This window comes from Balaenoptera physalus, assembly GCF_965194825.1.
Source record: "Balaenoptera physalus genome assembly, chromosome: 3".
NCBI classification, from domain to species: domain Eukaryota; kingdom Metazoa; phylum Chordata; class Mammalia; order Artiodactyla; family Balaenopteridae; genus Balaenoptera; species Balaenoptera physalus.
The window spans coordinates 3,163,527-3,188,859 of NC_138890.1; the positions used below are offsets into that span (position 1 = coordinate 3,163,527).

General features: G+C 59.9%; 1 protein-coding gene across 2 annotated transcripts; it reads right to left on the minus strand.

The window, feature by feature from the left end:
• Positions 1-2,092: 2,092 nt before the first annotated feature.
• On the minus strand, positions 2,093-25,241 carry MAP2K2 (mitogen-activated protein kinase kinase 2). Of its 2 annotated transcripts, XM_082455074.1 has the most exons (12): positions 24,861-25,241; positions 20,968-21,178; positions 14,748-14,894; positions 10,246-10,323; positions 9,534-9,585; positions 9,332-9,456; positions 8,392-8,605; positions 6,478-6,542; positions 5,188-5,249; positions 4,215-4,260; positions 2,561-2,734; positions 2,093-2,389 (listed from the first exon to the last, which is right to left on the minus strand). In XM_082455074.1, the coding sequence occupies exons 1-12, from the start codon at positions 24,950-24,952 to the stop codon at positions 2,279-2,281; spliced, it is 1,377 nt and encodes a 458-aa protein (XP_082311200.1). In that variant the 5' UTR covers positions 24,953-25,241; the 3' UTR covers positions 2,093-2,278. The 2 variants fall into 2 exon arrangements, with proteins under 2 accessions (XP_082311200.1, XP_082311201.1); XM_082455075.1 differs by lacking the exon at positions 2,561-2,734 and having other exon boundaries at positions 24,861-25,237.
• Positions 25,242-25,333: the final 92 nt, after the last annotated feature.

The following is a 25,333-nucleotide window of genomic DNA, read 5'->3' on the forward strand; positions in this document are numbered from 1 at the left end:
AACACAGTCTCTCACAAGAAGCTCGGGAGGGTCCAGCAGTCTGGCTGCCTGACCCCCCCTTCTGCGTGTAGGGACACGTCAGGAGACCCCAAAACCAACAGATGTTACATGTTTCAGGGAGAAGAGCCTGCCCCCTTGCAAGAGAGGACCTCGACAGGACAGGCAGCAGCGTCCCCAGGCCTGCCTGTGGTCACCTTTGGCCAGATCGCTGGGAGCAGCCAGGCCTGGACCACTGTGAACCGGGGAGAGACGGGGTGTCGGGGTGTGGGAGCAGAGGGGCCCAAGTCTAGGGACGTTTGCAGGGAGCGGGAGCGAGGAAGAGGGCGGGGGGGGGGGCGGGGGAGGGAGGGAGACCCCTGGCTGTTAAAGTCGGACACTTTCATCACGGTCTCCAAGGCTCTGGCGTGTTCCTGGCTGACTCGGAGTGGGAAGGGTAAGCGCCAAGTGTCTCTCTGGTCCTTTCCTGAGGCGCCTCGGGGTCCTGGCAAAGCAACACAGCAGACGGTGGGCGGCTGGAGCCGATGGGCTGGGGGAGGCGCCTGCTTTCGATCCGTGCTCCCCCAGCAACCCTGGAGGCCTTACCCCACCGACCCGATTCACCCGCACCCCTAGGAACCCCGTCAATGTGGTCTCACTCCTTGCAAACGGCAGTCGGCTCTGTTAACAGACGTTGGTCAGGCCCACAGCCTGACGTGTACAGGACTGGCCCGACGATGGGGCTGTGACTGCCAGCGCCGGGCGCCCACGGGCCAAGACGCTGAGTCACAGTCACCCGTTAGGCCCCCTTCCCCCTCTGAAGCTCTGGAGGGAGCTGGGGTACCCACAGAGCGACACCTCCATCACTTTTAGTTATCTTTTTTATTCTTTTCTAAATCAGGAAAGATTTTGGGGGCAACTACGAGGTGGCAGAAATCTGGAAAGCTGGTTGGAACAGCTACCAACTTGTCTTCTCTTTGGTGACCACAGGAAAAAACAGAGGAGACTTGAAGGGTCTCCCTAGTAAGAAAAGGACCCAGCAGTTCCCAGAGGGCCACAATCCCCCACCTTCAGCTGTACCTTCTCCAGAAACGCGGGGCCGGTGTGGCTTGCACCAGGACCGCTGCTCTACGAGAACCCTTCCTCTGCGATTTATCACAGATAAATATCGGCTCGTTTCAAGCCTTCAGGAAGTATTGGGGTTGTGGGGAGACTCACAGCTTCATCTTCAGAGAGCCTGCAGGAGGGGAAGCCTTAGAAGCAGCCCTGCCCTCCACCACTTCCTACTGCCCGATGGCCCAGAGGCGGCCTTCTCCGTTGGAGGTGGTACGGCCCTGAAGGCGGAAAGGCTGGGTCTCGGGCCTCAGACCTCATGCAGACCCCTGCAGGGGGCCTGGCGGGACACCTCAATGGCCACCAGGAGTAAGGACAGCCTCACCCCCACCATCTCATTTCCGATCCGCTGCGGTCGAACGGTTCAAGGCCCGAGACAGTGACGTGCCTTGGGTGGTCACTTCTGATTTGCTGGGTGAGCGGAGGTGACACAGAGCCACCCGCCCACATCTGTCGGCCTGCAGGCATAGGGGAGCGGGCCTTATCTGCAGGATCTGCTGGGGCTTCAACCACAGGACAGCTTGGAAACCCAAGGCTTCCTTTCTGCGGAGCGAGTGTCAGCTCAGGCTGCTGTGAGCTGTCAGAAGTCTCTGTTCCCCGAAGCACAGGAGAGGACCTGGAGGTCCCTCCCAGGGGGCAGGTCACGCACTGCTGAGGACAGGCTGCATGGCCCGAGGCTGGAGCCGCCGGGGCGGGGGGGCGGGGAGGGGACCCCACGAGAGCCACTGGGCCCGATGGCTCTTGCGGGCCGGGAGGGCCACCTCCAAGGGGCAGATGCCAGGCTGGGGGCACAGACGCACCCCAAGGCGGCAGCCCCCTTCTCTTCTGGTGAAAGTCACCCACGGCTGGGGGTCCCCCCGAGGCTTCAGCCCTGGGAAAGGAGCAAAGCCAGTGCCCGACGCCAGACCCGTCTCTCGGGGGTGGGGCCGCCCTCGCAGAGGTGCCCACCCCGGGCTGGACCAAGGCTGACACCCCAAGGACGAGGCACAAGAAGCACAACCGGCACGTTTGCGTTTTCTTTCCCTGTTTTGTTTCGGTTTTTTTCTTTAAACCTAAGGAAGCAGGTTCTGAGAAGACAGCACAGCGGCGTCGGCCTCCCCAGGCCCGAGGGCCACGCGCGCATCCCCGCGGAGGGTGCAGCGGGAGGGGCGGGGGGGGGGGAGCGGGTCTGTCGGTGGTGGTGGGACCGTCAGACGGCGGTGCGCGTGGGCGTGCTGGGCTGGTTCAGCCGCAGCGTTTTACACAACCAGCCGGCAAAATCCACTTCTTCCACCTCAGACCGCTTGATGAAGGCGTGGTTCTGAAAGGGAAGGAATGACGTGAGTGGCCCGGCCCTGGCCGGCCGGCCGGGTCCCCACCCCAGAGCAGGGAGGCCCGGGCCCGAGGCCACGCGGCCTGGGACGGGGTCTCAGGCGACAGGGGAGGCCACTCTATGCCCCCTGGAGCCCAGGGTGACGTGGGGTCGGCTCACCCTCTGTGGGGCGTCCCGGGCGCTGCGGGGTGTGAAGCAGCATCCCTGCCCCGACCCGCTCGACGCCAGGAGTCCCCCCAGGTGTGACAACCACAGACGTCCCCAGATGTGGCCCAGGGATCCATGGGGGCAGAGTCGCCTGGGTGAGAACATCTGATCTGGAAGCACGGAACTCTGTGAGGATAGCAAGTGCCCTACGTGTCCTGTCCCAGCGGCAGCCACCAGCCGCTTGAGGCTCCTGAGCCCTTGAAACAGGGCCCGTGTGGCTGCAGAGCAGGATCGCGCCTCATCCGGCAGTTTAAGTAACTTTAACAGTCACCCTGACAGCGGTTCCCGTTCGGAAGGGCGGGGGTCTAGGCCTCCCACGTGACATCTGCCTGTTATGCCAGCTGGGGAGGCGAGACCACCCCCACCTCCCTAAAGGTGGGCGCAGGCTTGGGTGAAACACCAAACCAAGGGAACAGGACTCGTGGTCGGGGAGACAGTCAGCCCCACACGGCCCGCGGTGTCACGCAGGCAGAGACCTGGACGTCGTCCCGCTCCGTGTGAACTGCGCGGAGCTGGGCGGGGTGGGGGGGGGGTGGGGAAGACGATGGCAGGTGTCAAAGTTCACTCCCCTGTTCCGTGGGTCTGCATGTTCCACAGTGAACACGTGCTTCTTATGTCATGCGTGCCCTGAACACACGTCACTGGACTCAGTAAGGAGCTTCTAGAAAGAAGCAGACGGACGCAGACCCCCTCCCACAAGGCGCTCCAGGCCAGCTCACTCTTGGGGCCACAGCAAACTGACTACAGCCGCGACACACAGGCTGTAGCCACAGCTAACAGAGGGGTGGGCTTAGACAGGGCGCCTTCCTGGAGGCGGTGCCGAAGCAGAGGCCCACAGCTGGGGAGAGAGCAACAGGACACGTCCCAGAAGGAGAAGGGCCATCCTGTGCAAAGGTCCTGAGGTGGAAAGCGGGAGGGAGGCTCGGTGGAGGACATGGTGGGGAGGGGGGAGCGTGGTCCTGCAGGCGGGGGCAGGGGCACAGGAGCCCACCGGAGGGCGTGGCTCGGTCATTCAAACTACCACATCGTGACCACCCTAAGAGGCTCCTTCTCTCCCGTGTGGACACCTGAGGTTGACAACCAACGTCTCACGCCTGTAGCTGGCAGTGTCTTCTCTCTTCGAGACACAAGACGCATAAACAAGGGGCTGACTCAGCATCGGGGGTGACTCAGGGGGTCAGGCCTGGTGATGGAGGAAGAAGGCCTAACGTCCACAGCGGACGTAGGTGGAAGGCACTGTGACGGTCACCCTGAGGCTGGCAGGCAGCCCTGCCGGAGGAAGGCCAATGCCGGAGACCACCTTGGTTTTCAAGGACGTTGGACAGTACGGGTTTAGAGGAAGGCAAACACCCCAGTGGTGCCCCCAACGCCTTGGAGGCTGGCCATTCTGAGACACAGCCCTAGCCCCGGGCACACGGGCCCTTCTGTCCCCCGGGGAGCTAAGAGGACCACAGCCGCTCTGCATGGCCCCCTCCAGCAAGCCAGGGAGACCCACAGGGGTTCTCCAGCTTGGCCGAGAGACATCGGAGCCAGCTCAGTGTTCACTCAGGGCGAGGAGGGCCTGCCAGGGACCTCCGGAAGTCCAAAATCTGTGGGTATCACTCACCATGAGCATCTTCAGATCTGCTCGCTCTGCTGGGTTCTTAATTAGGCTGTGGGTTCCAGGGGGTGGGAGAGAGAAGACAGGAGGGCAGTCAGTGGCCTTGGGGGAAGAGGCCTGCATCCTGCTGCCCTTTCCTGCCTGGCCCCCGTGGGTGAGGGGCTCCACCACCACCCTTGGGTGTGAGAGCAGGATGCCCCGGGAGGGCAGGGCAGGAATCTGAGACCAGGACAGGAGGGAAAGGGGAAGAGGGTGGGAAACCCCCCCACGCTGCTCCATCAGAGGCCCAGCAGCAACCGCAGCTAAGATTCTAATAAAAACCCCAAGTCTGGGAGTCCAAGGGTCAAAGTGGAAGTCTTCCCTTCACGAAAGCAGAACTGTCTAAAAGGCAGCTGCTCAAAGCAGTTCAGGGCTGAGTGGCAGTTCTTCAAACTGGCAACCTCACGGGGCACAGAGAGGTTTACGGGAGCACTGGACGCACAGTCAACAGGCTGGCTGCGAGGTACGCAACCCTGGGCCGCAGTGTCGCGTCCTGACATGCAGGGCGCTCGACGGGCCGGCCCTCCGGGTCCACAGCCCGCTCCCCCGAGGCCGCATCACCCAGACGCTTCAGAGGGTGGGAGGGCCACCCCCCGGAAACCAGCTCTGAAGGCCTGCCTAGGAGCCGCGGGTTAGGGGCTTGAGGGGTTAGGACACTGGGCTGCCTGCTGGCAGAAGGCAAGGCGGGAGTAGCGTTATTTCCAGAGAGCCTGCCATCCTGGCTCACGCGGGGTTTTGGGGACAAGCTAGGGGTGGCAGCTGGACGCCGTGACTCAGCAGCCTCGGTGGGGGGTTGGCGGGGGGATCTGGGTTCTCAGGTGAGCTCTGGTCCCGCCAGACGCCGCCACTGCCCGGCATCCCCGAGGCCCCGGTCGCCCCAGGAAGCAGACGGCCTGGCCCCTGCCCCACCCGACCCGAGCTGGCAGCCGTGGCATCTTACCATTTATTTACAAACTCCTGGAAGTCCTGGGTGAAGACGCCGTTGGGCAGCTTGGGAGGAGGCTGTGGGGCAGGACAGACAGGCGGGGGTGAGAGCTCAAGGATGCTTCTGGAATCAGGGAGAAAAGGCGCTTCCCAGCCTGTGCCTCTGAGGACAGCTCGGCACTTGTCAGGGACCCTCAGGACGCACCCTCCCTGGAGGCAGAGCGCGCCCACCCCCCCCTTCCAGCAGCTTCCCCAGGCAGCCCTGCCAACTGGGTCGGCCTTTTCCCAGAGTTTCCTCCAAAAGCTCTTCTTGTCTGGGGCCCACGACTGGCTCTGGAGTGAAGGAGAACAGGGCTCATCCTCATTTTATGGACGAGGGTGGTTACTCTTGACCACGTGCTACACGGTCTGGGCCACTACCCTCCGGAGGTGCTTGGAGAGAGCTGGGGGTCTGCCTGAAAAGAGGGGGAGCCCGAGGGGCCTGGCCGCGCACAGGTCCCGGGGTGGGGACAGCCGTGCGCAGGCTCTAGGCCCCGTCCAGGAGGGCGGTGGGCCTTCTTCCTGTGCAGGGGTGGGAGGTGCCGGTGGCCTCCCTGGAAGGACGTGCTCGCTGGGCCTGGGTGTCGCTGCCAGGTGCAGGGATAGCTGTGTCACCGGAACCACCCCGCCCTGTTCTGTCACCACTGACCCTGCTCTGAGCTGCTCACCTCAAGACCCAACCCTGGGCCAAGCTCGGCCACCCCAACTCCAAAGGGCCACTGGAAACACACTTGATCAGAGAAGGGCCAGGAGGGTGACCCGGCCACGCCGAAGGGGAGGGCTGTAGGGTCAGGTCCTGCTCGGTCCCGTCCCAGCTGCGGGCCTGAGGAGGCCACTCCCATCCTTATGCCTGGATTTACCCGTCTGTACAATGGGAGTATCCACGCTGCCCTCTCACGGGGCGGGGAGAAGGATTGGGTGGGCGCCCTGTGCCCCCTTCCCAGAGAGGAAGGTGATGCCTCAACTTTCCCTGAGGAAGTGGGATGATTTATGACGTCACCCACAGGGCCCCAGCGCTCGGCCATTGGGCTCAGAGTGAGAATTCTGGGTTCATCCCCGTGAAAAGATAAAAAAGAGTCCCCTGGGGAGGGGAGGTGTGCGCATCCTACTGGACTCAGTGGTCTCCACGGCTCCCTGCGGCCCCTCCCCGACACAACCCACAGTCTACACGTCGAACGCTCTTCTTTCTGGGGGACGCTTTCCAACGCGAACGGCTTGATGCCGCCGCTGTGGAGACCTGCCTGTCAGCAGGGCTCCGGGCACGCACCTCGTTCACGATGTAGTCCAGCAGCTCAAAGATTGCCATGGCCGGCCGGCTGTCCATCCCATGACCTGCCCGGGGCAGAAACAAAGACGGGTGAGACGGGCAGGTGGGCATCGTGCTTCCGTCGGGCGGCGGGGCCTGAGCGCGCTGCGTGCAGCCGAGTGCCCTCCTCCGCACCCGGCCCGACCCAGAGGGCAGGCTCCCGGGCCCAGCTGCCTTCCCGGGAGAGGAACGTCCCTCCTGAGCCTCTGGTGAATTAAAAAAACAAAACACCAGAACGAACAGGAACGTTTGTTGAGAAGGCACACATCTGGCAGGGGGCTGCGTCTGGGCTGTGCTAAAGCCGACCCCCTGCCCCCTGGCGTTGGGGGAGGGGGCACGGGGGGTCGAGCAGGCAAGGGCAGCAGTGTGACCTGGCACGGACCTGCGGGCTCAGGATGGTGGCTGGCTGGGATGGCTGACCCCTGTCCTAGACCCAGCTGGCCAGGCCCGCGTTTGGCAGCTGGACTTTTGCCTTCTGTCCCCTGTCCTGAAATGGGCACGTGGGCCGGGGCCGGGGCTGGGGGAGGTGCTGGCAGGCCGAGCGGCCTGGCACAGCGCCCCGCTCCTCCCCACCTGGAAGGCCTGGGCACCGTCTGGGAGTTGGGCTGGAAAGGGAGGGGCAGGGCCGGGGCCTGAGGACACAGATGCGGGCGGGGGGGTTCTCCCCTCGGAGGAAATCAAGACACCTCAGCAGTCTGGGTGCGGCACCAGGAAAGGGGACGGTCTGGGCTTGAGAATACTGTGAAAACCACCATCTGACAACCCAAGTGTCCGTCAGTGGTAAACAGATACCACACGGTGGAATATTATGTGACCATAAAAAAGGAGCGAGGCACCGATACTTGCCACGGTGTGGACAGATCTCAAGAACACAATGCTCAGTGAGAGAAGCCAGACACAGAAGGACACACAGTGTGTGATTCCATTGATGGGAAACGTCCAGGACAGGCAAATCCACAGACACAGGGAGTGGGTTCGTGGTTGTCAGGGGCTGGGGAGGGGACAGGGTTTCCTTTTGGGGTGATGAAATGTTCTGAAGTGAGATAAAGGTGATGGTTGGACAACCTTGTGAAGGTATAGAAATCCAGTGAGTTATAAGCCGGAATCGTGTGGACCATATGGTATGTGAATGCTATCTCAATAAAGCTGTTAGAAAGCAACCAACTGCAGTCCACTGCATGGTCCTTTGGGCTCTCACTCAATTCAACTCTCTTCCGGTCACTTGACTTTAAAAAAAAAAAAAAAAATCACAGAGCCCTACGCGCCGCTTCCTAATTACACCACCTGAGCCATGACCCTGACCCCTCGCCAGCCCCCAACGTGGTGGAAGCATCAGCCTGAACCTCGCAAGCGGCTGCTTGAGGTACCAGGAGGTTCCTGGGAGCCCCGCTGCCCTCCCGTACCCGTGCTGTGTGTTGGGGCTGAATCTAACCAGCCGCCCGAGACCCGAGTCGAGTTCCTTTCACTTTGGACACCCTGAAAGGTCTGGCCCAACACAGCAGGACGGCCACTGCAGAGTCCAGGTGGGGGGCAGAGGACTGCCTGCTGGGCAACCCTCTCGGCTTTTCTGTACACTTGAACGTTCTCGTGATGAAATGCTGGAGAAACCACCCGCCACCCCACGGCTTGGCTGAGGGGCGAGTGTCCTGACCCCGCCAGCTGGCAGCGACAGGTGCAGCTGCCCCAGATGGGACAGTTCGGGGCGTTGCTTGCCGCGTTGTCCCCAGAAGCCTCAGGACCATCTGAGGACTGCTGACCGCAGTGAGCGCGGCCCAGGGGGACAGGTGGCGCTAAGAGGGGCCAGAGGGGAGGCAGCTGCCGTCCCCAGGCGCCGTATGCCCCGTCCAAACCGGAAGTCCCAGCCTCGGGCCATACCGCTGATGGGGCGTCCGGGGGGTCTCGGCCGCGGCGAGATGCTGTGAGGCTCTCCTTCCGCGCCGTCGATCATGGGCCGGCCAAATATGGCCTCCAGCTCCTTGGCGTCCGGCGGGGGGATGGGGTACCTTCCAATGGACAGCTCCACCAGGGACAGGCCCATGCTCCAGATGTCTGACTGCACCGAGTAGTGAGTGCCTTGCAGCCGCTCCGGCTGGGGGGGAGATGGGCAGAGACGGCCTGAGGGAGATGGAGGGGCGCTGGCACCCTAGAGTGTCCCTGTGAGCCCCCTGCAGCCCCATCCCGCTTAGGGACCCAGCAGCAGAAAGAAAGCCATTCCGCCCCCTCCCTCCACCTGCTTCCAGCCGTGCTGACAGCAGCCCCTTAAAGCCCCGCAACCCAAAGTGCTTCTGGAGAGCGACCGGCCCAGGAAAGACGCCGGAACGTCTCCTTCTCCCAACAATCCCAACACGGACTTCTCAGAATCTGCTCTTAAAATCACCCAGATGGGGACTTCCCTGGCGGTCCAGTGGTTAAGACTCCACGCTGCCAATGCAGGGGGCGCGGGTTCGATCCTTGGTCGGGGAACTAAGATCCCGCATGCCACGCGGTGTGGCCAAAAAAAATTAAAGAGATAAAAATGAAAATAAAAAAATAAAATCACCCAGATAGTTCCTAAAATAACGGAGGGCTAGTCGACTGGCTCAGAAATTAACTGACTACTCTCCCCGAGCGGACAGACACCAGGCCGGTGTCTCCAGAGAGACAAAAACCCAGATGAGAAGATGATGGAAACTAGAAATTCGAAGGAGAGAAGAAAGCCCGCAAAAGAAACTATACTACAGGGAAGGGCAGGCTTTTGGAAAAGCTTCTGGAAAACGGGGAAGAGCTGATGAGGGTCGGGGTGGGGGGGGGGGTGGAGGACGCTGGAAGGACTCACAGACATGTAGGACCGCGTCCCCACGAAGGAGTTGGCCATGGAGTCGATGAGCTGCCCGCTCACCCCAAAGTCGCACAGCTTGATCTCCCCTCGGGAGTTGACGAGGATGTTGGATGGCTTCACATCTGGGAGCAGAGCCGGCAGTGTGGACGCTGCGGGTCGCCGCCAGCCCCTCCCGGCCCCGGGGCGCCCGTCCCCTTACCTCGGTGCATGATCTGGTGCTTCTCCCGGAGATACGCCAGGCCCCGCAGAACCTGCAGGGAAGCCGCAGGGCGGTGCCGTGAGGGGGCCTGTCCTCTGGACAGGCCCGAGGCCCAGGCCGAAGTGGCCATGTGACAGTGACGACATTCTTCGGGCGGGTACAGTCACCCACCTCCCCAACTCTCACACGGCCCCCCACCTTGAGGAGGACACCGCCCTCCCCTTGTCTGAGGAGGGCCCCAGGCCCTGTCAGCAGGGCTGTAAGCGTCCAGCCGACCGCCCCGCCTCAGGGGTCACCCCCGCCCGAGAGGCGCCCTCTGTTGAGCCCTTTGGTGCCGGGACTGTGCTCAGGGCCCCCAGGTCGACGGCGTGAAGGATACAGTGGCTGTTTCACCGAGTTAGACAGGCAACACTCGACGACGACAGCACCGTGGGACAGTGAGTGCCTGGCGCCACGCCACGGCTCCTCCTGCCACCCCCATGCCTGTATGGGGCAGGGAAGTATCACCCCCACGTCACAGGCAAAGGGACGCCACCCGCTCAGTCCCACAGCCGGTGGAGGCTGGCACTGGCACCTCTGCCTCTTTGCCCGGAGGCGGATGCCCACCACTGGCTTCCGGAGGCTCCTCGAGCCTGGCCGCGTGGAAGGGGGCAGAAGTAAGCAGAAACCCATGAGGACGCGGGGCCGGGAGGGCGCGCCCGCACGCACTTACCGCGATGCTGACCTTCCCCAGGATCTCTTCGGGGATTCTCTTGGCTTCTTTCAACACCTGGTCCAGGGAGCCACCATCCTAGGGGCAGCACAGGAGAGAGAGGCAGAGCTGCCCTGAGCCGTCGCCAAGCAGGGCTCCCCAGAGGGACGCCAGAGTGGCAGGGAGGAAAACGAAGCATCTCCCTGGTTCCCAGCGAGCTGGTGCTCAATTTCCTCCATGGAAAACAGAGGCCAGACCACAGCCAAAGGCAGCCCACTGGCTCAGAGCAGGGACTCCCGCGGCCCCGGCCACCTCTGGGGCCTCAGGAAACGGAAAGGGTGCCAGTGTGCTCGCCAGGCGGTCCATCCTTCCCGGAACTGAGGCCCGTGGCTGGACGGCGTGACTCAGCCTTCCTGAGGTTGCCACGGCAGCGGCAGGCGGCCAGTGCTCCACGAGGCCTGCGGCTGAGCCGCCCAGCTTGCAGCCGGAGCACCAGAGAGCATACCTGAGCCAGACCCACAGCTCTGGGCCTGCGTCCCCTCCCAGCAAGTCAGCCACGGCCTCGGGAAGGGGAGCGCGCGCACAGGGGCGCCGCCCGCAAGTGCCCAGCACAGACGGGAGGCCAAGCCAGCTCCGCCAGGAAGGCCTGATGGCCAAGGGGCATGGGGGAGGGGAAACGATGGCTCGGCCCCCCGTCCTGCCGGTGTAGCCACTGCTCGCCACCCTGAACCTGGGATGTCCAGCAAAGGACGTGACACAGGACACCCTAGTTGATCCCCTGACCAGGGCATGGCCCCAAATCCACACGATAACGAGGAAGTGACAGAAACCAAGTGTCTTGCGCAAGGTCACCCGGCAGCAAACCTGGAGACTAAAACCCCGGATGTCGCCGACCGGCCCAAGGCGCCTCTTCAGAGATGGGCTCCAAGGACACACCAAGGCCCCCCCAGGATGCTAGGCAGACCAGAGCTGAGGCTCGGGGCATGCAGTGGGAGGTGGTCAGCATCTGAACGCGCAGCCGGGGGGAGAGCCTGTTTTCTCTCCATGCTGCTCTAGGGCTCCTGTGGCCACCGGCTGTCCCAGGAGGCCTCTTATTCCGCTTGAGGGAGGGTGAGAAGCCTGCAGCCTCGGAGATGCCTGGTCCCCCCTCCCTGGCACTCTGCTCCAGCTGTGCTTGGGGAGAAGGGCCATGGTGGGAGTTGTGGAAAGCCCCAGGCCCTCCAACGCTTTGGGAACCCATGAGGGACTCTGTAGGCTAGCCCCAGCCTGAGGACGAGGGGGCTGTGCGTGCAGCGATGGCGGGTGTGGCCGCGGAGGAACCCACGGGACCAGGCGGTCCAGTGCACTTGGTCGGCAGGCTGCCCGGCCCAGCCCCGTTCTGCGTGCAGGGCGAGATAGGAATTCCACTTTTTTCTCATTTTTTGTTTCATCAACTTTAAAAGGATTTTTTTAAAAAAAGCGTTCGTGATCCCTGCTCCCTGACTTGGCTCCTTATACTCTTAACTTTCCGTAGGATTGCGGTATGTTTGCTGGATGACATTCAGGGAGGACGTCTCCGCAGCGACTACGGTGGGCCAGGCCCCAGACTGGGGTCTCAAGGCGACTCAGGACACAGCGCGGGTCTTCTCCACGCAGCCCCACTGCCACCCACCCACTGACGTCAGCATGCATCCTCTGCGGGGGGGCCGAGCTGATACGGAGTTTTAAGTATACCTATCTGTCTATCTATCTGCGGGCTCATATTATGCATACTTTCCTCTCGGGGGATTTTCTCATCCGGTGCATATATGCTGCTTTCACTTCTCCCCTGGAAAGAGGCCTGGTGTCATTCTTCACCTCCCCTTTGCTGACGGACGTGTCTGATTTTTCATTATTGTAGAACAAGGGAGTGCATTCTTCAGTAGATTTGACCAGGACCCAAGAAAATACCAAGAGGTGCCTCTGAGTGGTCAGTCGGCTGCTCCTTGGCCGCTCCGGCCCTGAGACACCCGCTGTCCGCTGGTCCAGGCCCCAAGTCTCCCCAGGAATAGGAATAGGTCTGGGCACCGGGGAGCCGCCAGCCCCGCTGTTTCCCGTGCCCACAGGTGAGTTTCTCCTTCTGTGCTGAATCGGGGCTGCTTGTCACAGCCAGCGGGCCTTTCTCACAAGCTGGAGCTGGAATCTACCCGGTGGGAGACGAGAGTCAATTCGTGCACGACCCTGCGTAGAGACGAATGTGCGCCCTCGACAGGGAGAGAAATGGAGGTGATGCGGGAATCTGGGGAAATGGTGGCGGCGGTGACAACGTCACAGCTGACGCTCCATCAACGTTCACGGACCAGCTCGCCCCGTCCTCACACCCTTGGCCTGACAGACAAGATGTGAGACTCGTCCAGTCCCGCGTGAGAGGTGGGGGGACTGCAAGCGTCCTCTCACCGCCATGTGCGAGACCCTGCAGGGGACCATCGGGCACGAGGACGCCGGGGTGGGTGGCACAGGCCCTCTCAGCGCTTCCTGTCGTCTTGTCCTCCTCACGCCCTCCCCGCCCAGCAGCCGCCCACCACTTAAGGCTCACCTCCACGGATGTAACCCGTCAGCAGAAAGAGGGGCACACGGGCCACACCCGGGCCCGTGTCTTTGCGTTTGTGTGCCATCTACCCGTTCCACTGTCGTCATACGCTCGCTATGAAAGCGAACAAGAAAAGCCCAACCGTGAAGCTCTGAAGGACAAACACGGCAAACAGAGAGAATCCAGCATCTCCCCTGCATCCCAGCGGTTCCGTCTGTGCGCTGCCGGGGTGCAGGCGTCTCACCTGGAACTGGTGCTTTACACCCACCAAGAACGGAGGGGGAGGGGGTGGGGCTGTGATGCTGCCTCTTTTCTTTTTTTGTTTTGTTTTGTTTTGTTTTAATTAATTAATTTATTTATGGCTGTGTTGGGTCTTCATTTCTGTGCGAGGGCTTTCTCTAGTTGTGGCAAGCGGGGGCCACTCTTCATCGCGGTGCGCGGGCCTCTCACTATCGCGGCCTCTCTTGTTGCGGAGCACAGGCTCCAGCCGCGCAGGCTCAGTAATTGTGGCTCACGGGCCTAGTTGCTCCGCGGCATGTGGGATCTTCCCAGGCCAGGGCTCAAACCCGTGTCCCCTGCACTGGCAGGCAGATTTTCAACCACTGCGCCACCAGGGAAGCCCTGCCTCTTTTCTTTTTTATTTTATTTTATTTTTTTAGACCGTGCTGTGTAGCACGTGGGTCTTAGTTCCCCAACCAGAGATGGAACCCGTGCCCCCTGCAGTGGGAGCACAGAGTCTTAACTACTGGACCGCCAGGGAAGTCCCATGCTGCCTCTTTTGTACAAGGCAAAGAGGGGCTTCCAAACTCTCAGGGCATTCAGGGAGCAGGGATGGGGGTAGCTGAATGGGGGGGCGAGCAGGGGAGGAGGGGGGAAGGGGAGAGGGAGGGAGGAGGTGGGGAGAGACAGCACACAAGAGGCTCCCCTCACACCACAGCGATGTCACATCCTTTTCTTGCCCTGATACTCGTCTGTGCAGTGTCGACCAGGTGGGTGGGCAGATACGACTGCCCTCTCCCAGGTGGGGAAGGGGCTCCCACGGGGCAGTGCCAGGCGGGAATCAGGCAGCCAGGTCGGCGCAAGGCAGCTGGGGGAGCCCTCCCTCCGGCCCACATGCATTCCTCGCGGGCTCTTGCTCAAATTCGTTTCCTGCCTCCGTTACAAAACCATCAGAGGGGACGGCACGCTGGAGGCGAGGCGTAATCGAAGCCACCCGCCCAAAGCCACGCGGCATCCTGGTTTTGCAAGGGCCCTGAGGGCCGGGGCCTGGACAGCCGGGCACGGGCAGGGCCCTACCTGACAAAGGAGGCACGGCAGAGGGCCGGCGGCATTTCCTCTGGGGGCCTTCGGCTCTGATCACTTCTGCTTTCGTTACACCTGATCCCACCCACTTCTGAGCCTCGAGACCAGAGTTCCTTAATGAGGGGGCACATCAGAATCAACCATGGTTTAAAAGAGATGGGCGGCCGCCCTCCATGGCAGAGGCCTGGTCCCATGGGTCTGAGCTGGGGTGCAGAGCCGGGTCCCCAGACCACGCACTCTGGTTAGAGGGCACTTGGGAAGGAGAGATCAAGTGTTTAGTCGCGTAGCCCACCGGCGGGCCTCAGCCCTCAGGCGTGCCTGCTTAGGTGCAAGGACTTTCAACGCTGCATTACTCAGAAGGCCGCGGGGACCGGAAACAACCTCAGTGTCCACCAAGAGCGTTTCATAAATTACCCAACAGGTCCATGTGGACGCCAGGGCGCTAGACGGAGGGGAAAAAGACGGAGCCGGCTCTGTGCCGACAGAGAGCAACGTCTACCATGGATCCGGGGAAAAAGCAACATCGGGAGGAGGGTGTCTGGTGCTTAAGAAACAAAGGAGCCTACGTGCACACACGGCTGCACCGCCTCGCCCACCTCCAAGAGGGCCCCCCGGGAACAGGACGGGGACTCCGGGGTGGGAGGGGAGGTGACCCGGGCCCCGCCGCGCTCACCATGTGCTCCATGCAGATGCTGATCTCGCCGTCGCTGTAGAAGGCCCCGTAGAAGCCCACGATGTACGGGGAGTTACACTCATGGAGCACCTGCAGCTCACGGATGATCTGGTTCCGGATGGCTGGCTTGATCTCCAGGTGGATCAGCTGCAAGGGAGAGGGAGGCGGGGTCAGGATCGGGCCACTGAGGGGGGCCGGGAAGGGGGGGTGTCTATGTACCTGAGAACGGGGAACACACACCCACACACAGACTGGAGCGGGAATGTTCGCAGCAACCGGCTTCACAGCAACTGAAAGGTGGAAGCAACCCAAATGCCCTGAATCAACGGAGGAAGGGACAGAAGAATCTCTCTACGCCCTGAACATCACTCAGCCGTGAAAAGGGGTGATGCGCGGACACTCGCTGCAATGTGGATGGACCTTGAGAACATCATGCTCACTGAGAAAAGCCAGACACAGAAGGACACACGGTGGGTGACTCCACTGATGGGAAAGGTCCAGAACAGGCAAATCCACAGAGAGTGCATTCCTGGCTGTCAGGGGCTGGGGGACAGGGGAGTGACTGCTAATGGGGATGGGGCATATTTTTGGGGTGATGAAAATGTTCTAAAATTGATGATGGTGATGGATGCACAGCTCTGTGAATATACTAAAAATCAGTGAATTAAATACTCTAAAAGGATCGTTTGTATGGTAGGTGAAGTACATCTCAATAACGCTGTTTAAACAAAATATATCATCAGAGGCAACATTATTCACTTGGTTACAGGGGGAAACTCTGTTAATCAAATCATACAAAGGGCCAGCCTTTCCCAGGAGCAGACCAGGTAATGCCCTGTCCGATGCGGCAATTACTTCACCTCTGCCCCCCTCCGCCCCTTGGGTTTTCTGAACCCCTTCCCACCCCCAGCCTAGAGAGAACAGATAGCCTTCCACTGCCACCCTAGGATCCTAGCTCCCCTTCCCCTTGAGTTTGTCAGCAGAGAGGACAGTCACCAAATTCATCGCAATATCTGGAAAGGTTAGAAAAGAAAGGATCATCCAGAGAGATGCAGAAAAGACAGCTGACAAACAGCCAAGAGCAACGCCAAGCTACAAACCCCAAATAAGCCAAGATCCCCCGTACAGCGGGGGAGAGTCAGGCTGCGGGTCCACGCCCTGGTTACTTCCGAGTCCTAGATGCTACAGCCATGGTGATAAGACAAGAAAAGGGTGTGATTTCCACCTGTCCATCAGAGAGGCGGAACCAGATCCCCGGTACCTGAAAATGACCACTATCAATTCAACAGACATTTCTGTAGAGTCAGTTACACTCGGGGCTGGTGACAGGGAGAGACAGCACAGATGGTCCCGCTTGGAGGAGACGCACCACCAGGAGGGGAAGAGACGCAGGCAAAACAACCCCGCTGTGGTGGAGATGCTGACGGAGGAATCACAGAGGGGGGTCCAGGGCTCAGGCGACACTCAGGCCGGGCCTTGAAGCACAGGCGGGACTCTGCCAGACGGACCAGGTGGGGTGGGCATGCCGGGCGGAAGGACAGAGAGCTGCCTGTTGGCGGGCTGTGTGCCGAGTTCAGGGGGGCACAGGGCGTGTGTGGGGCACCCACCAACGACCTTCAAAACCTTGAGAACTGCGGCAGCTCCCGGCGAAACGGTGCCTGGTGCCTACGCCGCCCCCAGGCAGAGCCTCACGCCTCCACGTGAAGGTTCCCCACCTGACCCAGCCTGCAGAGCAGAGCTCTGGCTGTGGGCCCTGGGACACCGCACCTGCCCCATGGCCACCACCAGCGGGACGGCGGAACACACCAGAACCCCAGGTGCTCTCTCCTCCATCGGCCGCCCCCGTGAGCACGTGCACACAGACCCGCTTGGAAAGGGCGAGATGAGGGTCTGAAAGCCAAGTGCTGCCGTCCGCGTGCAGCGCGGCAGGTTCATCCTGCAAGCCAGGCGGGAGGGCACGGCGAGGCTGACAGTGGGCAATGCCGGCGTCAGGACCATCAAGGCCCAAGAGAAATACAGCGCGGGCCACCAATTTAATTTTGAATCCTCTAGCTGCTGTGTTCAGAGTACAGAGAGACAGGTGACATGAATTTTTCATGTGTTTTGTTGAAACTCGGTGTAATGTATCAAAAATTGACTGTTTCGACGTGAGGGCGATGTAAAAATATTAATGAGTTTTTTCACACGGAGCCCTTGAAACCTGGTTTGTGTTTCTGCACATACGGTGAGCCCTGGCTGACATCGACCGTGTTTCACGGGCTTGGCCACCGTGTCTGACCAGGGGCAGCCATCGTGGACAGAGCTGCTCTCGACCAAGAACTTCAAAGGAGCCGCAGATGAATCACTGGGGGGGTGGGTAGAGAAGCAGAAGTGGGGGAGTTGGACAAAACTGGGCAGATCTGGACAAATCCCAGGGGTCCTGGAAGCCTGGAGTCAGGGCCTTAATGTGAACAAGGCCAAAAGAAGTCAGAGGCTTTCCAGAAAAATATGGTAAAGAGAGCATGCAGGGGCGGCTGCCATGTGAAGTGAGCCTCGTGGATCACCCAGGAACCACCGCTGAGGGGGTGTGGAGAAAAAGCAGGAATGGGACGAGGGCCACGTTCCTGAGCACTGGTGCTTGCGACTCGCCCTGACGATGCCCACCCATAGGGGTTGGAGAGTGGTGGTGAGAACCGCCCCCGCTGGGCTGGCCAGCAAGTTCAGGTTCAGAGACTTAAATGACACCCCCAGGGGCACACAGCTGGCGAGCAGTCAGGAAGGGTTGGGGCCTGGCTCATGGAATGCCAAACAAAACCCGTGCTCTTTCCACGGCAGCACCTGGGCCGTGCGAGCTCCAACAGCTGATTAAATAAGTATGGTGCTAGGAGTTCAAACCCCATCTAGGAGTCTAAGGCTGTTCCTACTGCAGAATGGGGGATTCGAGTTAGGGATGGGGGCAGGGGGCACAAACTATGTAAAGAGGGAAATGGATTGCGGAGGCGAGGCCTTGACAGCTTCCTCTGGGTCAGGGTCAACTGCAAAGGGAGGACCCGAGAGGGTTCAAGCCCAATTCAGACACCGACCCAGCTAAGCCTCAGTTTCTCAGTAAAACAGAGCTGTTGGTCCATGCAAATGAGAACGTGCGCACCGGCTTTGACCCAGGGCCATCACTAGAAAGAAGGCAGCTAGTGTTAGGACGTGGCCTTGGGCAGGTCTGTAACCTCCATTCTGGAAGCATGCAGATGCCGAGGGGAGACAGACAGACAGACAGACAGACAGACAGACAGACACACACACACACACACACACACACACACACACACACGCACGCACACACACCTGAAAACATCCCTCCGCTCGGAGCACAGGGAAGTTGGGAGAGCCCCACAGGTGCAACACGGTCACCGAATTCCTCTGCCGGTCCCAGTGACGCAGAGGTTGTGTGCCCAGGGCTCCCGCAAGGATGCAGGAGGAATCGTGACACCAGGCATGAGTTCAGAGAACATTTACGAACGGACGTAACAGTGGAAATGGAGACCGGTTCTCGCGGGTCTTAGGGAACTGGTGTCACTGGTGTCACTGCTCATGTCAGAGTGGTCAGGATAATCCCCTGCCCATCACAAGGGCTGGAGGGACGCCGGCCCACAGCAGGATCTGTGCAGGCCTTCCAGAATGCATGGAATTCCTACTCGGCTTCCCAGGAATTCGGAATTCCACCCAGGGTAGTGGAGCAAGGACGGAGGCCACTGTTCCTCAAAAACCACTTTGACACGTCAATTTTCCCACCTGTGTCCTCTGCTGAATACAGGCAAACAGAGCTCCTGGGAGAACTGTCACTCTGGGAGCCCTTGACCTCCGCAGACCGGCCGAGGGCTCCGGGGCCACCAGGAAGTGAATTCACGCCCTGAATTGCATGACTCTGGGTGCGGCCTGCACAGGCCACAGGCAACTGGAAGGGGTTACGACTGATGGGGAACAAAATCTGAGGTTCACCTCCCCCAGTTTTTAGAACTTTTTTTTTTTGGCCATACCACACGGCATACAGGATCTTAGTTCCCTGACCAGGGATCGAACCGGGGCCCTTGTCAGTGAAAGTGCTGAGTCCTAACCACTGGACCTCCAGGGAATTCCCTTTCTTAAAAAAATTTTTATTCTATTATTATTTTTTTTTTGGCCAAACCGCGCAGCATATGGGATCAGTTCCCCGACCAAGGATCGAACCTACGACCCCTGCAGTGGAAGCTCAGAGTCTTAACCGCTGGACCACCAGGGAAGTCCTCCCTTTTTTTTTTAAACCTTTTATTTTGAAAGGATTATGCAAGCACAGGAAAGCTGCAAAAACAGCAGAGAGAGTCCCGTGTGCCCTTCACCCAGCTTCCCCTGGCAGTGACGCTGTCTGTGACCGAGGCCGGTATCACAGCCGGAACACAGACATCGGGGCAGCACCACTAACTAGACTACACCTGGGCCCCCCAGCTTTAAACCCGGAAGCCTTACTTCGCAGGCTTTCAGAAAGCCGTAGACAAACTCTCGGATTTCATGGTTATACAAGGCACGTCGGCAGCCACCTGGAAGAGTCCTGGCTGGCGTGAGAACCCTCCGACCCTGACGAGCACTCTGACCCGTGCACTCTGTCCCCAAGTCCCCACCTTCCGTCACCGTCTGAATTTCACGTCTGCCCTTCCACTCCCTGTGCTTTGGGCGATGGCAGACCAGGGATTTCGGGGGCTGCTCTGGTTTTGAAAAGGCTGCCTGTGGTAAGCAGACAGAAATAGAAAGCATGTGGCTGTAGGTTTCAGGAGGGAGGGCGGGGCTCTGGAGGCAGGAGGAATAGCTGCTGCGCTAACCTCCCCCCCCCCCCCAGTGGAAACCGAGTGCATGGTTCCCAGGAAAGGCGGGCCCTGCGCAGATACCCCCGGGGAACGGGGTGGTCAGGTTTCCAAGAACGCAATTCGGAAACTACGGGACGATGGGCTTCCAGAAAGAGGGGGCTTTCTATGTCTGCAGGAACATGCCTGTGGTAAGCTGAATCATGTGTCAACTCAACGTATCCCAGTCACGGGTGCAGAAGCCACCATCCCCAGGTGGTGACCTCCTCCTCTTCCCCACTCCCGATGCCTCTCAGGGACCCTCCCCTACGTGTAGCAGGGAGGCTGCACTGTGGCACAGGAGCCCCGATGAGGGACTTCTCAGCACCAGGGTTTGCACTGAACAGGGAGGTGATGGTTGATTTTGTGTGTCCGCTTGGCTAGGCCACGGTACCCAGCTGTCGGGTCAGACGCCAATCTAGACGTCACCGTGAAGGTATTTTTTAGATGTGATCTAACATGGAAATCATCAGACTTTGAGGAAAGCAGGTGACCCTCCATAAGTGGGTGGGCCTTATCTAATCAGTTGAAGGCCTTAAGAGAAAAGACTGAGGTCATGCCCCCCTGCCCCCAAAAAGAGAGGATTCTGCCTCCGGACTCCCTCTCTCTCTTTTTTCTTCTTTTTAAATTTTTTGGCCACGCCGCGCAGCATGCGGGATCCTAGTTCCCTGACCAGGCATCGAACCAGCGTTCCCTGCAGTGGAAGCATGGAGTCTTAACCACTGGATCGCCAGGGAAGCCCCCAGACTCTCTTTGGACTCAAGCTGCACCAGCTCTTTCCTGGGTCTGCGCCCACCGGCCCGCCCTACAGATTTCAGACCTGCCAGCCACCACGATCACCTGAGCCAATGCCTTAAAGTACCTCTACCTACCCCACCCCCTACACACCCCTAGTGCTTCTGTTTCTCTGGAGAACCCTGGCTACTACAGGTGGCTCGGGAACCCCGTTGCCAAGGGACCGCCCTCCCCCACCCCACCGATGTGACCGTCGCTACCAGCAGCCAGTCCTGGTCGGCAGGGCCTTCTCCTGGTTGTGAAGTCAGGGGAAGGCCGGCTCTAAGGGGACTCGATGCTTCTCCCTTCCGTCTGCTACCCTTCTCAAGCCAGTCCGTTCCCGGCGACCTGAATTTCAGACATCCCGCAAGGCAGGGGGTGGCCTCCAAGGGAAGAGCTGCGTGGGACCAGGCTGCATCACCGCATTCTAACGAGAGCCCACGTTGGCAGGAGTGGCCTCTGAGCCTGGGAGCCTGTCAGAAGGCAGAGGCCGGCGCCCTTGAGGCCCCTCTCTCCCGCTGCCAGGGCGCCTGTCGCCACCGCTCGCACCCGCAGAGCACGGGGACAGAGCCGTCGCCCTGCCGTCAGCTGCCTCTCACCTTTCTTGCCATGATGAGGCCCGAGGGTCTGTGCTGGACCTTGGTGACCACCCCACCGTTCCCGGCTCCCAGCTCCGAGATCCTTTCAAAGTCATCGTCCTTGAGCTCCCCGACCTTGGCCTTCTGGGTGAGGAAGGCTTCCAGCCGCTTCTTCTGCTGCTCGTCAAGTTCTAGCTCCTCTAGCTTCTTCTGCAGGTCCACCAAGTTTGCTCTGCGGAGACCCCAAGGGCGAGGGTTAGCCAAGACTGCACGCGCTACCAAGAGATGACTCAGCCCGAGCCGAGGTCACCGCGTGGCCACTGCACACTCCAGGCCTGGGGTTTGTAGCTGGGAGGTGAATCAGACCTGATTCTGGTGCTTGAAGGGCCTACGATCTCATGGGAAAGAAAGACCACCCGCAGACACACAGCTGAGGTCCCTGAGAACTGGGGATGCCGTCCCTCCCCCCCGCTCATAAAGGTTAGGAGACCTCAGGACCTTGAGGACCAGCTCTAGCTCAGTGGCCCTAGTATCAGACCCGGGAGCCCTTCCTCCTGACACAAGAGCTCTGGACCACATGGGAAGGAGACAAGGGAACCGGAGAGACAAGCCTGGGGCTCGGGGAGTGAAGGCCCAGGTCAGGACACCTGTTTTTCACAGGGATGGAGGAGCAAACTCATTTTGAGTGGACTCAGAGCAAAGAACTAGAACCAAGAGGCAGATGACAGAAGCCGTAGCATCTGTGCCTCTAATTTACACGAATTACCCAGAGGTACGGGCAGGGGAAAGGAGAGGGGCATAATTTAAACAGTGCAGACAATTCCAGGGCATTCCGTTCCAGCAGCACGCTCTTATTATATCTTGAGCGTTACTGTAAACGTTAGGCATTTATACGTACACGCATTCCTAGAGCCGGTTATTAAAAACCAACCATGTGGGACTTCCCTGGTGGCGCAGTGGTTAAAAATCCACCTGCCAATGCAGGAGACAGATTCGAGCCCTGGTCCGGGAAGATCCCACATGCTGCGGAACAACTAAGCCCGTGCACCACAACTACTGAGCCTGCGCTCTAGAGCCCGCGAGCCACAACTACTGAGCCCGCATGCCACAACTACTGAAGCCCGTGCACCTAGAGCCTGTGCTCCACAACAAGAGAAGCCACCGCAATGAGAAGCCTGCGTACCTCAATGAAGAGTAGCCCCCACTCGCCGCAACTAGAGAAAGCCTGCGCGCAGTAACGAAGACCCAACACAGCCAAAAATAAGTAAACAAATAAATAAATAAATGTATATAAAAACCATGTATACTGCACTTTATTGGGTGATTCAATGAACTTTCAAAGGAAAGGTTGACAGTTAGCTATTTTCACTAGTGCCTTCACTTTGAACCAAATCCTGGAGTAAAAAGCAGCTCACTATAACAGGCAGGTAGACGCCAGCTCAATGCTCAATGCACACAAGGACTAACCCGAGGCTGCCCAAAAGAAAAAGAACATGAGCTATGTATGCAATTCTAAAAATTTCTAGCCACGTTAGAAAATGTTTATCTGGTGAAATTAGTTACTCTGGAATACGTATTATACTTACAGCTTCCCTGAATTTGGACAAGCCACATTTCAAGCGCTGGCTGTGGCCAAGGGCTCTACCCAAACAGTGAGTGCAGCTCTAAGAAAAGTCACCAGAGGAGAATGGGCCACCTCCAGAGGTCCCCACTCACCATTCTCCATGGCATTTAAGCCAAGGTTTACCGCCCACCTAGGGGAGACCCCCCCCCCGGGGGAATTCAAGCAGGAGATGAAGGGGGACACTGGAGTTCTGGCAGGAACCTTCCAAGCCCCAAGTTCAACCATGACTTGCCTACAACTTAAAGAGATGTGAGCAAAAGGGCACACAGGAGCAAGATGACCTGCCGCTGGGTGATGTCACCTGAGCTGGTACCTCGAAGAGGTCGCTGGGAGGTAGGGGGCTAGGTGCCCCTTCCTGAGCAGGTACAAGAGCTTTAACTCCCACAATCCTCCTGGGAGGCACCTCTCTTGTAGACCCAGCCCACCCAGGAGGGACAAGGCTCAGAGGTTCAGTAACCTGCCTGAGGGTCACAAGGCAAGGAAGTGGCAGAGGCTGGAGCGACACCTATGTCCTTCCAGCCTGCACAGCCTGTGCTCATGGTAGTGGTCCCCTGAGCCAGGACCTGGATAAAGGGGAACAAGAAGGACGCTGACAGACAGAGAAAGAAAGGCAAAGGGAAGGAGTGAATGTGCCACGACCCCTTCACCATAGGGCTGAAGAGGCAGCTTTTGCAGCCAGACCCTCAGAGCCTGGAATGTGTCCAGTCTGGCCTATGACATCTAAAACGCATCCTGGAGTCAGCTGATTAAGCCATTTTACATTTCATGGCAACTCCACCGTGGTTATTTAAAAAAAACCCTGGAATTCCAACGGCTGGCTTCTTCTACTGGGGGAATTCTTGAAGGGATGGAAATCACAAATCACATTAAAAAAAAAAAAAAAAAAAACGAGAAGAGAATATGATGAAGGAGCTGTCTTGTAAGAATAAGTGGAGTTTTTGAGAATCAGGAACACGTCCCCACACTGAGCTGCGCCCTCGGGGACAGAGAAAGATGTGAACTCACACACATATGCATCAAGGCGCTCCTCCTTCATCTGGTTGCAGGAGGCTAAGTCCCCCGAGAGGCACCAAACATGCCATTCGCCCATCACACCTGGTTCTCATGGGTCACACCACAGGCAAGGCACACGGCACACGGATCCCGGCCACGGACCTCTGAGACCAGCCCGGCCGCTCCAGCATGAAGAACGGGAGTAGGGAGGTCATAGGGACATGCTCTGGGGCCAAGTGGCGTGACCTCACACAATGCGACTCTACCATCGGGTAACCCCAATGCCCCGTGCTTCTTCTTCTGTCCCCTTCCTTCCTCTCAAGTCCTCCTGTCCCCCTCAGTTGCCTCAAACCCACCCACACTTCTCCAGCCCCTCAAGGCTTTGCTAATCCATTCGATCCAGAATCTCTGTTCATCTGCTTTCAGGGGTCCCAGCAGGCCCCCGACTTCTTTCCTGCTGGGTGCCCAGGTCCCCCCACCCCCGCCCCTTCAAATCCCCCTCGCTCCTTGCTCCCCCCCAGCCTCTGTGCCTCCTCCAGGCCTCCTCACCACTCTCCCCAGGTTCAGCTCCACCCCCCACCAGCAGGGTCTTCTCAGGCTCCCTTCCCCTCAATTCCCTGAGGACACCCCCACCCCTCAGGGATCCCTCCCCACCCTGAAATCTCTCAAGCACCCCCTTCCCCTTTTCCTGGACCTCCTTATCCCATGCTCACTCCCAGGAACCCCGCTTGCCCCATCCCCTCCTCTCAGGAACCCCACGCGCCACCGTTCTTGGAACGCAAGGACCCCCACCCCCCACCTTTCCCTCCACATCACTACTCAGGGACTCCTCCTCCTTCCTCCGATTTCACTATTGCGGACCCCTGACCCATCCTCTCCCCTCAGAAACCCTCCCATCATCATCCTGGCTTCACTATTTAGGGCGCCACATTCCGGTCTTCTCCCCGCAAGGACCGATTCACTATTCTGAGACCCTCCATCCCATCTTCTCCCAGCAAGAACCCTCCCCCAGCCCGATTTCACCATTCAGGGACCTCCCTCCCGCCGACAGCGATACTCTGAGCCCCTCACCTCTCCTCTCCTCTCAGGGCCCCCTCCCCGACCTTGCTACCCAGGGCCCCCTCCCCTCCTTTCAGGGACCCCCTTCCCCGATCTCGCAACTCAGGGACCCCTCCCCCCGTCCTTCCCACCCAGGGTCCACTCCCCCGTCCTCTCATCTCCTCGACCCCCTCCCCCGACCTCGGTACTCTGGGACCCCCATCCCGTCCTCTCCCCGGCGCTGGCCCGGCCCACTCACTCGGAGGCGCCCTCGCTGGTGGGGGACGGGCCCTCGGCGATGGCGGGGTTGATGGTGAGCGCCGGCAGCACCGGCTTCCTCCGGGCCAGCATCGGGGATCCGAGGGCCGGCGGCGGCGGCGCCTCTAGCCGGGGCCCATAGGGGGCGGGCCGGGAGCGGGCGGCGCCGACGCGAGCGCGGGGCTGAGGCCGCGGCCTAGGCCGGCGCCGGGGGGGCGAGGATTGGCGGCGCTGCGGATCGGGGCCGAGAGGCGCCAAGGGACGCAGGGGCTGAAGCCGAGGGATCGGGGCCGCGGCAGCCACAGAGGCCGGACCGAGGCTGACTCTGCAGCCGGAGCCCGGGAGGCAGAGGGAAGGGAGGGGGAGCTACGAGATCGCGGGCCTCTCGCGAGAACCAGCGCCGGTGAACCGAGCCGGGCCCCGCCCCTCACCCCGACGCGTGCGCACCAGCCTGAGGCCGCCTCCTCGAAGGGA

Excerpts from the sequence above, each read along its gene's own strand:
- MAP2K2 (XM_082455074.1), bottom strand. The coding sequence starts at position 24,952 with ATGCTGGCCCGGAGGAAGCCGGTGCTGCCGGCGCTCACCATCAACCCC. Across the intron at positions 10,324-14,747 it reads GCATCTGCATGGAGCACATG|GATGGTGGCTCCCTGGACCA; the intron begins GTGAGCGCGGCG and ends TGCTGCCCCTAG. Across the intron at positions 5,250-6,477 it reads TGGACTACATCGTGAACGAG|CCTCCTCCCAAGCTGCCCAA; the intron begins GTGCGTGCCCGG and ends CCTGCCCCACAG.